At 38.0% G+C, this 16,045-nt stretch overlaps 1 protein-coding gene across 2 annotated transcripts in view; it reads right to left on the reverse strand.

The window, feature by feature from the left end:
• The window catches only part of LOC120332174 (uncharacterized), a 45,568-nt gene that overhangs the window by 28,783 nt on the left and 740 nt on the right, over positions 1-16,045 (reverse strand). Inside the window, exons 2-4 of one of the 2 annotated variants that reach the window (XM_039399372.2) lie at positions 9,941-10,116; positions 9,275-9,352; positions 7,181-7,246 (exon numbers count right to left, since the gene is read on the reverse strand). In XM_039399372.2, coding sequence (XP_039255306.2) covers positions 7,181-7,246; positions 9,275-9,352; positions 9,941-10,063 — 267 coding nt within the window. In that variant the 5' untranslated portion in view covers positions 10,064-10,116. Of the gene's footprint in view, positions 1-7,180; positions 7,247-9,274; positions 9,353-9,940; positions 10,191-16,045 lie in introns of those variants that run through there. The other variant, XM_078119005.1, reaches the window with a different exon arrangement.

Genomic DNA, 16,045 nt, shown 5'->3' on the forward strand with positions numbered 1-16,045 from the left:
CGACAAATGAGTGTGCCAATACCAAACAAATGGGAGATTGTACAAATAAAAATGACAGAGCAAACTGATATGAGCTCTGTTATCTAACTCTAATTACCCCATACAAACAAAATATTGCGGCCAATCCTTTTAATACGCTAGCAGAAACAATATTTGGATATCCCATAGGGTGCAATCAATGTGGTTAAATGCATAATGCATGTTGCACCAAAACCACACTACACAGCAAGGGATTAGGATGTGACTACTTCAACCTAATGCAGTGATTCTCGAACTTTTTAAGCCACGCCCCTTTTTTTAGAATTTGTCAAGTCTCGCCCCCACCTCAAAAATAACTAGCTAACAATATGCTACAAATACGAGATGTAAGACGAAAGTATGTCTTATTAAAAAAATACATTTGAAAAAACATGGATGGAACGTAAATAATAAAATGAATGAAAATTTTCAAATAGGCGAGATCAAATCTAAAAAATATTTTCATTTTCAATTAGCTACTCGCCCCCTAAAAAAAGTGTCTCACCCCATCGTTTGAGAACCACTCAAGGAACTTGATTATAAATTCAGTAATTTAAAATCTACCAAAAAAGTTCATTTACACACAAGATAGGGGAAATTGGAAAAAAAATTTTGACTTGGATTATTAGTGCAATTTTTCAGTCATTTCATTTCTTATTAATAATAAATATACTTATATTAGGGAATCAACATCATTTGAAAATATTAGTTGAAGCTGATGTTACACATTCATCTATTGCATGGTTTCAATTTACTGGAAAATATCTAAATACCTTATCAAATATTATTAGGTAGTAGCGATCTAATTTCCTGTTATGATTACTGTAGTTTGAAAACATTAAATGATGTATGTTGTACTTGTACAAGGTACATTATATTATAAAGCAATGTCATATTAAAATGCATTATATATAAAAAAATATATACAAAAGTTGTCATCTATATAATATAACATAATATAATCGAGCCTATATAATTATCCCCATTACATGCATATATTAACATTCGTTTCTTTCTGTTTACAGTTATTATGAGCATTACTGTTTAATAAATGTACAGTAAATGTCCCATGACTATTGATTCTATTTGTGTGTGAGTGATAGTTATCTATGCTCATAATCAAACGATGCCTTCTGTACAATGCCCATGGACCGGTTGTGATTACTCTACACCTGATGATGCAGACTATAACGCAGCAGTAGCCTTACTTCAGCTCCACAAGGAAGCCCTACACTCTACTCCTATCAACCAGACTGTAAGAGTAGAAAAACCAAAACGTCCAACCATCGCACCGAGAGGCACTGCAGAGGAGTGGACTTATTTCTTACAAAGATGGAAGGAATATAAATGCGCTTCAAGAATAACTGATCCTGATATTACTTATCAACTTTTAGACTGCTGTACTGAAGATTTGCGACGAGACCTCACACGAACATACTATGATTTATCGACATCAGATGAAAACACAATCCTAAAAAACATAATGTCTCTAGCGATCAGAAAGGAGAACATCTTGGTAGCTCGACTTCAACTACACAAGCTCCAACAAGATCGAGACGAGCCTATTCGAGCATTCGTGGCACGACTGCGTGGGCAAGCTAGCACTTGCCGCTTTCATGTTAAATGCCAATGTGACCCCCAAACACATGTAGACTACAGTAACGCCATGATTCGCGACGCACTTGTCTGGGGCCTCTATGATGACGACATCCGTCTTGATCTCCTCTCACAGGCCGACGAGGAAATAACTTTAGAGGAATCCATCAAATTCATCGAGGCAAAAGAGAGCGGCAAACGCTCAGCACATCGCCTCACCGAACATGACACCTCTGCTGCTATAAACAGTTCTTACCAGCGAAAGCAACGGGATAGGGCTCGTGACAAACGCGAATCCTGCGAATACTGTGGGAAATCTAAGCATGGAAGCAACAAAGATCGAATTAAATCTTGTCCAGCATATGGCCAAACATGCTCAAGATGCGGGATCAAAAATCACTTTGGAAGTTTATGCCGCCAACCTGAATGGAAATTGCGACAACGGGATCGTAAGGTCTTTCCTTCCCCAAAACGAAAAGCTCACAATGATTCTGGAAACACTGAAGACGCGGCCTCTATCCTTGCAACACTTTGCTCAGTAGATGACAGCTCTTCCCAAAGTCCAGAGGCCAGCAGCGTCACACTTGACCATCACATTTATAACGAACTGTGTGATATCTGGGAAAGAAGAGCCTCTGACCCACAGCCAAGTGTTAATGTCTCAATCCTCCATGACCCATCTGATACTCGTCTCATTGGCTCAAGCCCTCAAATTTCAAACCCAACACGTTCTGTCACATTCCCTGCCATAGCTGACACTGGCTGCCAGTCATGCCTCGCTGGCATCAATCTACTGGAAAAGCTGGGTCTTGGCCCACAGCATCTGAACCCAGTAAAATTGCAGATGAGTGCAGCTGACTGCCGTCGTATTCAGATCATAGGCGCACTTTCGCTGAGAATATCAGCTCCTTCAAGCGCGTCGATAATTGAAACACGCCAATTGGTATACTTCACTGACTCAACGAATAGGCTCTACCTATCTCAACAGGCTTGTAAAGCACTCGGCCTCATATCTCGATCCTTCCCAACAATTGGCGAACATAAAGAGAGTTACAGGTCTAAAACAACTTCGTCTCCTATACACACCGGATCGGACATGGTCGCTCCTTGCGGATGCCCTATACGAGAACCACCTCCGCCAATCCCAACCTCGGCACCTTTTCCACTCACCCACGAAAACCGAGAAAAGTTGGAAAAATGGATCCTCACTTATTACGCATCAAGCTCATTCAACGTTTGTCAACATCAACCATTGCCAAGGATGAGTGGTCCTCCCTTACGTTTGATGGTGGATCCAGAAGCAAGACCGGTCGCCCACCACACACCAATTCCCATCCCCATACACTGGCAAGATGAGGTAAAGTCAGGCCTGGACCAGGATTGCAGACTTGGTGTCATAGAACCTGTACCAATTGGTGAACCTGTAACATGGTGCCACAGAATGGTCATCTGCGCGAAAAGGTCTGGTAAACCACGCCGCACGGTCGACCTCCAAGCACTGAATAAACACTCTACACGTGAAACACATCATACACAGTCACCATTTCATCAAGCTAGAGCGGTCCCACCAAACACTTTAAAGACAGTTTTCGACGCATGGAATGGATACCATGCAGTGCCCCTACACCCAAGTGACCGTCACTACACCACCTTTATTACCCCCTGGGGCCGATATCGCTATTGCGTAGCACCACAGGGATACGTCGCATCAGGTGATGGGTATAGCCGTCGTTTTGACGAAATAGTGTCTGATATACACAACAAGACTAAATGTGTCGATGACACTCTCATATGGTCCAATGACACGGAAGAAGCATTCTTTCAAACAATTGAATGGCTAGACAAATGTGGTCGAAATGGGATCATTCAAAACCCCACCAAATTCCAATTTGCATCACCAATCGTAGCTTTCGCTGGCTTCGAGATCACACCAACAGCAGTTCGTCCTTGCTCAAGAACACTGCAGGCGATAGCAGATTTTCCAACCCCAAAAAACATTACAGACATTCGAAGTTGGTTTGGACTTGTCAACCAAGTTGCATACGCTTTTGCGTCCACAAAACACATGCTACCATTCCGATCTCTCCTCAAATCTAAAACATCATTTGTATGGACTAAACAACTTGACGACCTTTTTGAGCAATCGAAGGCTGTCATTGTAGATGAGATCAAGAAGGGCGTCGAGATATTTAACAAGTCAAGACCCACATGCCTTGTAACTGACTGGTGCAAGGACGGTGTTGGTTTCTGGCTAATGCAGAAACATTGCGAATGCACTTCAGCTAAACCCTTCTGTTGTAAAACTGGCTGGAAGATTACACTGGTTGGCAGTCGTTTCACCTCCGGGGCTGAATCTCGCTACTGGCCAATTGAGGGGGAAGCACTAGCTGTCGTGGACGCACTTGACAAAGCACGACACTTTGTACTAGGCTGTTCAGATCTCATGATTGCTGTTGATCACAGGCCCTTAGTAAAGGTTTTGGGCGATCGCTGCTTAAACGACATTGCCAATCCTCGCCTTCGCAATCTCAAGGAGAAATGTCTGCGCTACAGATTCAAAGTCGTACATTTGCCTGGCATTCGCAATGTCGCTGCAGACTCATTATCACGCCACCCAGTTGGCGAACCAAACATGTTGGAGCTTCCTGACGACGTTGACTCAGGCGCCATTTTCACCGCCATTCGCACATTCGACCCCGAAACAGCGGAAATCTGCTCTTATTCAACCGATTCCACAAAAGAAATCATCAAGAATGTGACATGGAATGACATACGGCTTGCCACAGCCAGCGACCCATCAATGCGTTTTCTTATCGACAAAATCCAAGACGGCTTCCCAGACCGACCAGCAGATATCCACACTGAAATTCGCCCCTTTCATCAATACCGTGACAATCTCTCAGAGTTTGACGGTGTCTGTCTCTACAAGGATCGCGTTATCATTCCACCCTCCTTAAGAGATAGGGTACTCAAAACTTTACACTCTGCACACCAAGGAGTATCAACAATGTGCTGTCGTGCAGAATCCTCCTTTTTCTGGCCCGGTATGACTAATGCCATCATCAAGCTACGCAACAACTGCTCAGCTTGTAACAGAATGGCCCCCTCACAACCTAGTGCCCCACCAACTCCTCCTCTACAACCAATGTATCCCTTTGAATGCCTGGCAGCGGATTTTTTTAGCTACAGAGGTAAACATTATTTGGTGGCAGTAGATAGATACAGTAACTGGCCAATTGTTGAACAAGCGAAAGGAGGAGCCGCTGGACTGATCACGACTTTAAGACGAACATTTGTTACTTTTGGGATTAGCGACGAACTCACTTCTGACGGTGGTCCAGAGTTTACTGCGAAGGAGACAACCACTTTCCTCAAGAATTGGGGTGTTAAACATCGCTTATCGTCAGTGGCGTTCCCCCACAGCAACACACGAGCTGAAATTGCCGTCAAAACTATCAAACGTCTCATCACCAATAACACTGACGAAGAGGGCTCACTCGACACCGATCATTTTCAACGAGCGATACTTCAGTACCGCAATACTCCCGACAGGGATACTCGCTTATCTCCTGCTATGTGCATTTTTGGCCGCGCCATACGTGATTTCATTCCCATCCATCCTGGCAAATACAAACCACATAATACATGGCGCGAGACACTGATTGCCAGGGAAGATGCCTTACGCCATCGGCATATGAGAGCTGCAGAGCGCCTAACCGAACACACCCGATCTCTGCCACCATTATCTATTGGCAACCATGTTCGCATCCAAAATCAGACTGGCCCACACCCTCTAAAATGGGACAAAACTGGAGTTGTCATTGAGGTGCGACAATTCGATCAATATGTGGTTCGAGTAGATGGTTCCGGTCGTGTCACTCTCAGAAATCGTAAATTCTTACGTAAATACCAACCAGTCATCGACCGTGAACCACTCACAAAGTCAACACACAACAATACGTACAATCAGGCACAATTCGTGCCCCAGCTACCTGTGACTCCGCCTCCTCAGACTGAGATTAAAGTCACCAAACTCTCACAACCAGTCATGAACCAGCAAGATATTGCAAAGCCAAGACCTCTACCTCCCACAGGACACAAAGACGTTGCTCCAGCTACACAAAAATTGCCTCGTGCACTACGGGCTCTTATGCCCCATAACTCGCCTGGACTCGGAGAATCCACTGATGCTCTACCAAGAACACGAAGTCAGTCAACGCAGTAATGGCTTGAACATTCAAAGACTACTCAGTCTTGTGATTCATTCTTCTCAAAGACTTGGGGGGGCATATATAATTATCCCCATTACATGCATATATTAACATTCGTTTCTTTCTGTTTACAGTTATTATGAGCATTACTGTTTAATAAATGTACAGTAAATGTCCCATGACTATTGATTCTATTTGTGTGTGAGTGATAGTTATCTAGAGCCTAATCAGGCTTCAATCAAATATGTCGGTTTATGAATATTGTAGTTTGGACAAATTGAACAAATATTTGTTCAAATTTATTTACCAAGCTGATTAAAAGTTGGAGAAAAGGTAACAAGAGAGAAAGCTTATTTGATAAGAAGCGACTAATTCATCTGAGGCAGGCTAAAATCGAATAATTTACTATTCTGATTTTATATGTTTTGGAATAAAACTTTCAAATATGGAATATACAATGTATGATGAATAGTTACATGAAGAACAAGGAAATCTGATTGAAGTATTACAATGGAAATAATTGTTGAAGGATTTTTTTTAAAGTGTCACAACGTCTATTTTGTCTCTGACTGCCATCAGATATCGAATGACCAAAATAACAAATGAAAAACTATTTTATAGTAAATGAAATTAATATTGAGGATTTACTATAGTATTTTGAATATAACCGATTTTGGGTGTATTGGATATTCAATTCCTGGATATCTCTGCTCTACTATTGACAAAACCTTCCATAAATGCCAATTTAATTATATAGACTCAATACCGAAATTGGGCATAAGAATCATAATAATAAATGATGGTGAATGTTTAATAAAAACCGATACCACATACAAACAAACCATGTACATAAAGCTTAAGCGATTTCAACTAGTTATAATTCAAATTTCTTAATCAAACTTCTATGAGAAGTGGCTGATATCATGATTTTTACACTCATGGAAAATTAAAAATATTCGAAACCGATATAGAGAAGCAAAGTATGCAGATGTCAGAAACAGTCATCAAAATACTTTAAGAAATAACTGCTTTAGGTATACTGGTTAACCAATTAGAATTTTTCAACACCTTGATTGACAACAGAGTACAATGTAAGGACTTACTATTTTTGGAAAGACCGGAATCTTTCCATCTTGTGATTGACTACCCAATCTATTACACCCTATTGAGGTGATGAGCATTTGATTAGAACTTGACGTCTTTCACTTGTTGTGACACTAATAAATTTAGGTCTAACAACCTACAGTAACTACCAGGCCTATCCAGCCCAGTTGCGTACCAGTATTTGATGAAACCAAAATCATTACCGTAAAACCAAAATGTCAGCAGAAAACTGTGAAGAAAACAAAACTCACATTGTCATCCAATGCATATCGTAAAGCACCATGTTCGAACAGTACAAAGTATCTTCTTTGCCATTTCTGAAATAATAACATTATAATAATAAGAGCAAAATCACACTATTCAAATGGAATTGGGAAAGCCAAAAAAATTCAGTCTGGCATGTTGCGTTGATATTAGAATCGGATCATGACTCCTATTTTGAACTCTCATTCGAGTCGAAATTTTAAACTTATTATAGTGTTTTCATAATACAATATAACCAATTCAAAGATTTCGTATTAAACTATATAATATACCAAATAATAATCATGTCAATATCACAATGTGATCTAGTATTTCAGAGATAGTCAACTTATTTTAATATAGTTTACCCAGACAGAATTCGAGAAATATACTGTTAATATTAGACAAACCCCGATATATATTGAAGATGAATGACAACTAATCTTGATTATGGTAAAAAGTTAAAACCTCTAATGATAAGATATATCAATCATTACGAAAATTTCTGTAGAAAAGTGTTTGATGCCGCCATATATGGAAGAGCACACCTATGATTGTTAATACCAGAAGAAATGTCAAGCAAGCATAGCATAATATGCCAAACATGAATGAATGATATCACAAGCGTAAAAACATAATCTATAACCTTTAAACTTAATGCTTATAAAAGTTCATACTACAACATTTCATATGTTGTGAGCGTTCATTTGGAATGAATTTTCTGAAAACTTGGGAATTAGCATCTGGTCATGACAAATCAAGAATAAAAATATAAATTTAAAAGAAATATTATTAAGTCAACAATTCAATTTTCAATTTGCGATAGGCTCAAGTAGAAAAATGTAATCACTTATTTGAACAATCATTTAAGCTAGCAGTAATACAGTTTTTTCGGTAAGAGCACAGACTGACAAAGCAAAATAATACTTTGTAATTTTGTAATGTTTTTTTGTACAGAAATATACAAAAAAGTAGAAGCTATTTTAAGTTATTGCAGTTTGAATGCATTAGTAGTCTTATGATTATAATCGCATGCTAAATAATATTTTATCTACCCAGTTTTCAAGTTTGAATACAATTGGTGATTCAAATTGTGATTCATATTAAAAATTTTTTTTTTATAAATGATTTCACCGCATGGTGGAATAACTGGAAACATCTATAATTAATAACGCGAAAACAAGAAAACTGTTACAAATGACTTGAATAAACAAACAACATGTCATGTTTAATCGGGAATTATCTCAAAACTCGATTACAAAGCTATGTATCTGATAAAATATAAACACATTAAATATTTTCACATTACAAATTATAATGGATAAGGTAATGTACCGGTATGTCTCAGTGGATGACCAAAACACGGCGTTTGAGAATTTCTGCCTTTCAGCAAGTTACTGATCATTATGTGACACATACTTAATGTTCATGAATTGTACAGGTATAATGGTATAAATGTAAGAGATTACAATGGACATGTTTGTACAAATACACATGTTAAATAGACCAATAATGTATCAATCAAAATCAAAATTGATGTCACTATCAAAAATAAGTGAAAATCTTTTGAATAAAACCTGGGCAATTGATAGAAGATAAAAAATGATATGAGAAACAAAAGTTTGAATATAGCTCTTCTACAGCTGTTCACATTTATTTTTTAATTGTTGATGCATATTACACTAACATAATGACATAAAAATTTATCCTAGTTAAATGGACTTTACATAAACAAATACTAGATCTGTCCAAACAAACTGAAAATTCGAAATCAAATACAATCACAAGTAATTCAAACTGTTTTTCGGTAATTTGCGAATATTCGAATCGTGTGGTAAAATAAAATAACATTCGATTATTCGGTTTGATTCATGAAAAATATCCTATTTAAATCGAAAAAATAATCGAATTTGGACAGCCAGAACAAATACATTCATCAAGATTGCTATCTTTAACAACTTTTCTGTAGTTCATCAAGAAAAGAAAAAATTACACAAGACTGAGAACCAGCCAATCTAATTATATATACCACATATAATACAAATATTACACTGCATAAAAGAATATACACAAACTTTGTACAAATATTCTAATGGTCTTACCCTATTTCTATGAGTTGGATTATCAAAATCTGTTCCAATGGGAGCTAGCAGAAGCCATCCGCAGTATATTGGCACAGCCTAAAAACAATAGAAAATATTTGAAACATATTCGAAACACAATTATGAAAATAGTCCTTCTATCATCTAGTAGCTAAAGAGATATAAAATTGCCATCCATAAAGTATAGGCCACCTAAATGGGCAAATTTTTGATAACTGAAGAAAATATTGACTCTTAACAAAGGTTCCAGTACAAAGCGGGGAATTGATAAAATTTCAAAAATTTACATTCAAAAACATTAGAGATATAGTTGCTCAATCATAGTCTGAAGCAATATTATTCACCCAATGTATTTTAATAAAATGTTACACAAATTTTATAATCCAAATTTTTTTTGCTCATTGTCCCGAGATTCGCCTTTTTGGCTCAAAGCTCTCCTTAGATATCGGTATAATATTTAAAATCTATGATAATACAATAATTTAGGTAAAGTTTTCATGCAGATCCTGTTTTAAATCAGAACATCTACATGATTGGCAACACATTTTCAAAATAATTAACAATTTCACAAAATCATTCTCCAACTGTTTATTGGAAGCATTGTTGTTACATTAGTTAACATATGATAGGATTCATCATTCCATTTTATACCGTGATTCTACTTACTTTGTTAAGATCTTTATCAGATAAAAGATGAGTTTCTCTTGGTCGAAAACAATTCTGGCATTTATTTTTATTGAAGATATTCGGTGAAAAATTCCGACATTGATTTTCTCTCTGCATTTTCATTGATTTGATGTTATATCAACTCAGTAAACACACTCAATGTTATCACCAGCATTCTATATGAAATTTAGTAATGTTACCAAGAAGCTAAAGACAACATTGCTGTTAAAACCTGAATAAAGAATATAAAAAGGATGAAAAATTGAGTTCAGAGCAGGGCCCTTCGTGGGATTGAGAAAATTCACCGAATTCGACGACAGTCCATAAAAAAACTGATTTCAGATTCTTAAAGATATCTGAACTCAGAAAATCCAAATATTACCCCCAAAAACGTTTGTGTATGCAAGCTATTATTAGTTGTAGGTTAGGAATGCTTACTCACTTCCCGCTTGATGTTTCTAACAGCAATTTTAACCTTAATTAGACTATCACTATTATTCAAAATTCCAAATCCGGCTCCTCCAACGAATAAGAAAATAAAACTTCAATGTCAAAAAAACATGTGCTAAACTCATATTACAGACCTGCACAGCCCTGAAACGTGTGTGTTAGCTAAAAGGAAGCAATTGCATGGACTAATTGCTGGATCTGTGGATTGAGCGCTGAACACGCCATATGTGCTGAAAAAATGCCAGTATGGATTTGATGGATATTTTTCCATGAGAAGTTGGGTGTGCAATCACAGATCAAGGCGTGCAGTCCAGAAATTCCAGCCCACAATCAGTGACTGCGGCACGCCAAACAATACAATTTTAAACGTCCGAACATGCATGCAAACTTACCGAAACAGAGTAAAAACCAAGACTCTTAGTATGCAAGTGACAGAATGGCCCTATTTAAAAAAAGTTAAACAAACAAGCGTAAAATTATTTAAACCAAACATCCCAGATGGGGCTTTGACACACAGGCTCGCAAAACAACAGCAATGTTGCGAATTTTTGCATAGGTCAGAGTTCAGAAAAGTCTGACATTTTATGAGGGGCCATTTAGTTGTTAATTGGCATGGATTTTAAACTTTTGGTGTGTTTGTGGAACCGAAAAATGCGTGGTATGTTATTTATATTCAGTCAGCCTGTAAATCTGTAACTTTAGTCCCTGTTAGCACTGTGTATTCACCAGACTGGATTCCATGGCAGGTGCACGCCCGAGGGCGCCAGCGCTTCGCAAAAATGCACGCGAGCAAATTCAATTTTGCACGCCGAAAATTTGTAATTGCTCACCAATGAAATTAAAATGGTTCAAATGGTTTTTAAATCAATAATCCAGTAATATTAAGATGCCAACAAATTGTAACTCCACAATTGTCGACTAATACTAGCTTGCAAGATTTGACCTAATCGAAAAATGCGAAGCAAAAAGACCATATCGTGTTGACTGATAGGAATCCTGTGAGAATAGTTATGGACGAAAAGTTCGCCTCTGCACCGACGCTGGCCAGTTACGGCTCTGATTCAGCGAATTATTTGTACAATAATTTTACACGGGTGTACTGAACAGTAACGGTATCTAAAGTCGCACAAACACTCTCAAAATTAGTGACAAAGAATAGAAATAATGTTCGGGGTCAAAGGTCAAACGTCCATTTTTTGCTCTTATATAACGTATTTTTTATCCAATAATTCTACGTAAACCCACTCCCAAGATTAATGACAAAGTATGGCCATTTTGCTTTGATTGAACGTATTTTTTACCCCATAATTTTATGCGGATGTACTGGACAGTACCGGTATCCGAAGTTGCACAAACACTCTCAAAATTAGCAACAAACTGTAAAAATAATGTTTGGGGGTCAAAGGTCAAACGTCCATTTTTGCTCTGATTCAACGTATTTTTTATCCAGTACCGGTAATTTTACGTTAAAGTGAGAGATATCTAATGTCGAAGTCAGTTGAACGCGGGCGCAGTTGTTTTGCACGCCGTGATCTATAATTGCACGCCAGGAATTCTTATTTGCACGCGGGAATTTCTGCGTTCACGTGTGACCTGCAGAACTCTGCAACAGAACCAGTATTGACAAACCTCAGAACTGATATCTCAGTGTCTGCTGCTTGTTAACTTAGATCAGTAGATGGCGAGGGGACCGGTAGGGTAGACAGACGGGCGAACCAGTTAACGTAATATCTTCAATATGCTAGCATATACATTATCCAAACCTGATTTGTTTGGCACATTTCGGACTCACGATTCCCATCCTGCAATCTGACAATATTATATTTTTATACAATACAAGTATACCTGTATACTGTGAACAATGCGCTCTGACAGTTTTCTCTAAGTAGGCAGGCAGCAGAGCAATCACGAAACTGAAGAGCAGTTTCAGGGGCGACACCACGTGGATATTTCAAGATCCAACTGCAGCATTCGCAATAAAAAATCTTAAATATCTAAATCGACCCAGTAACAAATAGCGCGGTGAGTGATGGCAGGCAGTATGCTCGAAGTAGTTGAGTACACCCATAATCTCTTACCCTGCAGCGGCCACTGTTGAACTCCGGTTCTGCCATCTTAGGTAACTGCAGAGAAATCTAGCCATGTGCGCCCAGGGACTGTCATTTTTTGTTTGACAGCTATGTTATCATTTTTGGTACCATTATCTTTGAACCCACGTACATTTGCACCCAGGACGATTGCATCTGCATACTTTTGCATCCACGGACATTTGAACCGATGAACAATTGCACCCATACATTTGCACCCGTGAACATTTGCTCCCATGAATATTTACACCCATGACCCTCACAATGAATAAGGGCTACTTAAAATTTGCAATCCATCTTCATTTCGAATTATATTTATAATTGGTGATTAAAGTTTGTCTGAAACACGGTTATTCGCGAACATGACTATGGGTGCGTTAATGAGGCGCATGCATATGCGTGAGAATGTCATGGGTAAAAATGTACGTGGGTGCAAATGTACATGGGTGCAAATGTCTGTGGGTGCAAATGTACGTGAGTGCGAATGTACGTCGGTGCAGAGGCGTAGCCAGCATATTTTGCGCCCGGGGCAAAATATAAAATTGGCGCCCCAACCCCCACGTTTAATCATGTTTTCTATTGCATTTAATTGTATATGTAAAAAAAATTATATTTCGTCACGCTAATAACCGAATTGCGTAAGTCATTTTTAGCTGTTTTGAGAAAAACGTAAAAAAACTTCCTAATGATATTGCTATGCCATTGAGAGTCTTTAATTTGCCATAGTTCAACTTTTTGATCGTAGCCGGATTTAAGTTAATTTGTATGACGCAGTCATGTGACGTCATAATGGCACACTGGCACACTTCAATTTCCCTGTGATCATATCCCTCATATTTTATCATGTGTAAGCACAAAAGATTCAGAACAGATTGAAAGTGTAAATTAATATAATAAATTTGGTATGGAATTCTTATTTTTTGCTCCTCTCTATTTAAAATTTATTTAATAACTTCCTAATCCCGATTAGAAATTTTTCTCATCTCTAATTAGATATCATTTTTTTTTCCATAGTGTATATAGTTTTTTTTTCCATATGTATATCCTGAGAGTGTAATATTACAGAACCTGTGTTATTAATTTATTTATTCATGTGCTTGCTTTGGGTGGTAACCGACTCAGATGACTGTTAATGGTCGTATCGTTACCACCCTGTCATCTACCGAAATCTAATTTTTCTCATTTTGCTATCATATATATATTGTATGTGTTTTCTGGTTTGACGAAACAATAAAAATTCTCTCTCTCTCTCACTGTGATTTAGGCAAAAATGTGTCTATGGCTAGAGGACATACGCAATTTTGCAACTTGTCTATATGTACCAGTCCTGAAAACCAAACAATCCAAAATCCCCAAAATAGCTAATCTGTTTCAATTACATTATTTTTTATGTTTAAAAATATTTATTTCATCAATATAACACGCTCTGCACATCACTGAAATAAGACTAAAGTTAAATATAAAGAATAAAACAGTAATGTACTCTTATATAAAAGTCAACCAAGGTGAATTGGACTCAGACAGTAAATATCACAAGTGCACGCCTTCCTATACAGTAGTATAAATTAAAAATTATTAGCGCTAAGCTAGAATCTGAGATGCAAAAACTCGAAAATCTTTCGCCTAGGTTATTTTGCCTTTGTGACGTCACAATAGTCCTGCGTTAACAATGATAATTCATTATGACGGAACAATTGAACAAATTTGCATATCATACAAAATTTCTATTTTTATGGGTTTCGGAATTCTTAAAATAAAATCTGAGTTAACAGACAGGTGCGCAGCATTACATAAATACCTATTTTATGAAAAATTCAAAACCGCCCAAAATGACTTACGCACGCAATTCGGTTATTAGCGTGACGATATGTGAATTCAAATTTATATGTATTTATATATTTTATTATTTATTCAAAAATATATGTATATATAAATTCAAATTTTAATGGAACATTTTATTTAAAGAAGAAGCAAAGCTATACAAAATAGAGCATATGTCCCACTCAGTTACTGTCAAAGATGATCTACATAGTCTAAAATAAATTCATTTTTTCAATTTCACTGTCGTAAACTGGTTAACACGTCATCAAAATCTGTTTTTTTCCAATGTTTCTCTTTCAACACTTAGAAATGCAAGATCACGGAGACGATCCTGTCCCGTTGATGCACGCGAATACGACAAAATAAGTTTCAATCTGCTGAAAGACCGTTCACAGCTTGCAATTGAAACTGATATTGTTAACAAAATTTGTAGAGAAATTCGCAGATTGAATAAAACGTCGTCTCCAAAAGACACAATAAAACCAAGAAGAGCCGAAGGAGTTTCTGGTTGATCTACAGTTCTGTTACTGAGCAGCATTCTGCAATCTCCAATTTCGGTGAAAAGTTCGTGGCCATTGATGTCCGTGTGGTAGAGATTTGCAAAATCTGTGCAATCTCGACGAATTGTCGAAAACGGCATTGAGGTCTTTTAGCACAGTATAATATATTTTATGTAACTCTGCCGCAAAGTACGGTACTTTGACAACAAAATACAATCCACGTATTACTCAAAACATGTATTAACATCATTCAACCAAATTCCGTTTCCATTTGTCTCCAGCACAGAACTAATATCAACTTACATCCGAGTGCGCAGGCAAGAACTTAACGATACAGAACCACGTAATTAACCCGGTGCATTTTGTTACCTAACGTTACCAAATCAAATTTTGCTTTGTTTTCCGGCCAAATTTTTTTGGCCATGTAATTACGATGGAAATCTGACCGTGCTATGTGCGTGATGACGTCGTCTGACCAAGTGTGCAGTTTGCCATGTACTAAGATTAGATGTCTGCCGCCGGTGCGATCTTGCTTGTGACCGTTTTTTACCTTTGTTGTGAAATTTTTGCCAGCCCCATTTTGACGCCCCTGTACCTTGGCGCCCGGGGGCATATGTACCCCACTGCCCCCCCCCCCCCCCCCCGCAATGCAAACGTTCGTGGGTGCAAATGTTTGTGGGTGCAAATGTGCATGAGTGCAAACGTCCATGGGTGCAAATGTCCGCGGGTACAGATGTACATGAGTTCAAATGTCTGCGAGTTCATTCTATATGCGGGTGCTAAAATCTATGGGTGCAAAAGAATGGGTACTCCCGAGGTATGTGAACCAAGATGGCGGACACTCGTTCGTAGTATGTGCATCAGGTTGGGGTTTGGCCATAATTTCAGGTAGGCTACAAATACTAAGGGAGTCACTTGGCTAGTCATTGAACTCTTAATAGAACTAAAATAAAAAAAGTTGGAATAAAATTATGGCCCAACCCTAACATGGTACACATACTACGTTCCGGTTTCCGCCATCTTGGTTCACATAGCCTACCTCGGGAGTACCAAAATATGGAGGTGCAAATGTCCTGAGTGAAGTTTACGGGTGCAAATGTACGAGGGTTAAATTGTGCTGTCATCATCATTTTTGTCCCAGCGAAGAGTAAAGCCATCGTCAGCGGTAGTCTTTCATCTAGTTGACCCGTAGGATCTTGTATTAATTGTGCACATGCCGTAACCTCCTCTAACCTGTTCAAAACCTC

The sequence above is a fragment of the Styela clava genome, chromosome 13 (genome assembly GCF_964204865.1).
Source record: "Styela clava chromosome 13, kaStyClav1.hap1.2, whole genome shotgun sequence".
Classification (NCBI taxonomy): domain Eukaryota; kingdom Metazoa; phylum Chordata; class Ascidiacea; order Stolidobranchia; family Styelidae; genus Styela; species Styela clava.